Source organism: Nicotiana attenuata, unplaced genomic scaffold, assembly GCF_001879085.1.
Source record: "Nicotiana attenuata strain UT unplaced genomic scaffold, NIATTr2, whole genome shotgun sequence".
Taxonomy (NCBI): domain Eukaryota; kingdom Viridiplantae; phylum Streptophyta; class Magnoliopsida; order Solanales; family Solanaceae; genus Nicotiana; species Nicotiana attenuata.
The window spans coordinates 5,593-6,726 of NW_017685577.1; the positions used below are offsets into that span (position 1 = coordinate 5,593).

Below are 1,134 nucleotides of genomic sequence, written 5' to 3' on the forward strand. Positions count from 1 at the left end.
GATTAGAGTATAGTTGTTAAAATTATAATAAACTTGTTTCCATTAGTTCACATTTATATTAAATATGTTTAGATTAGTTCATATTAGTATGAGATGTATGAACAAGTGTAGACTAATGTGAACTTCATTATATGTATGAACTAGTGTAGACTAATGTGAACTTCATTATGAGATGTATGAACTAGTGTAGACTAATGTGAATTTAGTTAGTGTGTTTACATGAAGTTTAGGCTAGATACATGTAGGAGTTCTACTATAAATACCCATGTATGCTAGCCATTTGGAAAAAGTCAAGTTGAATGAAAAATATCATTTCTTCTCCATTCTTAAAGTGAGTTGTGAGTGTTTGAGTGTTTTGTTGTCTTGCTCTCCCAAATTTTTTTTCCAACATATGTTATCAGAGCCGGTGTGGTTGAAGACAACAAACTTGGAGAAAAGATGACGAATTCTAACGGAACACCATTCCAAGTTCCTATGCTTACAAAAGAGAACTATGGAAATTGGTGTATTCGAATGAAGGCCTTGCTTGGTGCCTATGATGTTTGGGAACCAGTAGAGTCCGGTGTTGATGAAGCAGAAGATGTCGTTGCCTCAAAGAAGAAGGATCAAAAGGCACTCACTCTCATCCATCAAGGTTTGGATGACAAGATGTTCGAGAAGGTTGCAAATGCAACAACCTCCAAGGAAGCATGGGATATTCTTCAAACTTCTTATAAAGGTTTGGACAAAGTGAAAAAAGTTCGCCTCCAAACCTTAAGAGGAGAGTTTGAATCATTGCATATGAAGGAAAATGAACATGTTGTGGATTATATTTCGAGAATTTTGGCTATTGTCAATCAAATGAAAAGATATGGTGAAGAGTTGAAAGACGATAGGGTCGTGGCAAAAATACTACGATCCTTAATTTCAAAATTTGATTTTATTGTTGTTGCCATTGAAGAGTCCAAAGACTTGGACACCATGACCATAGACGAGCTTTCGAGTTCCTTGCAAGCACATGAAGAGAAGTTGAAGAAACCGAAAGAAGAATCGGTTGAACAAGCGTTGCAAGCAAAATTTTCTTTCAAAGAGAAAGATGAAAGGCGTGGCTCGCAACAAAGAGGCCGTGGAAATGGAAGAGGTCGTGGTAGAGGT

The 1,134-nt window shown here is 36.6% G+C and overlaps 1 protein-coding gene across 1 annotated transcript; it reads left to right on the forward strand.

Annotated features, from left to right (window-relative positions):
- Positions 1-438: 438 nt before the first annotated feature.
- Positions 439-1,126, forward strand: LOC109222157 (the record flags this gene model as incomplete). Its single annotated transcript, XM_019386548.1, has 1 exon — positions 439-1,126. A coding segment is annotated over exon 1 (688 nt), but the record flags the coding sequence as incomplete, so codon positions are not given.
- Positions 1,127-1,134: the final 8 nt, after the last annotated feature.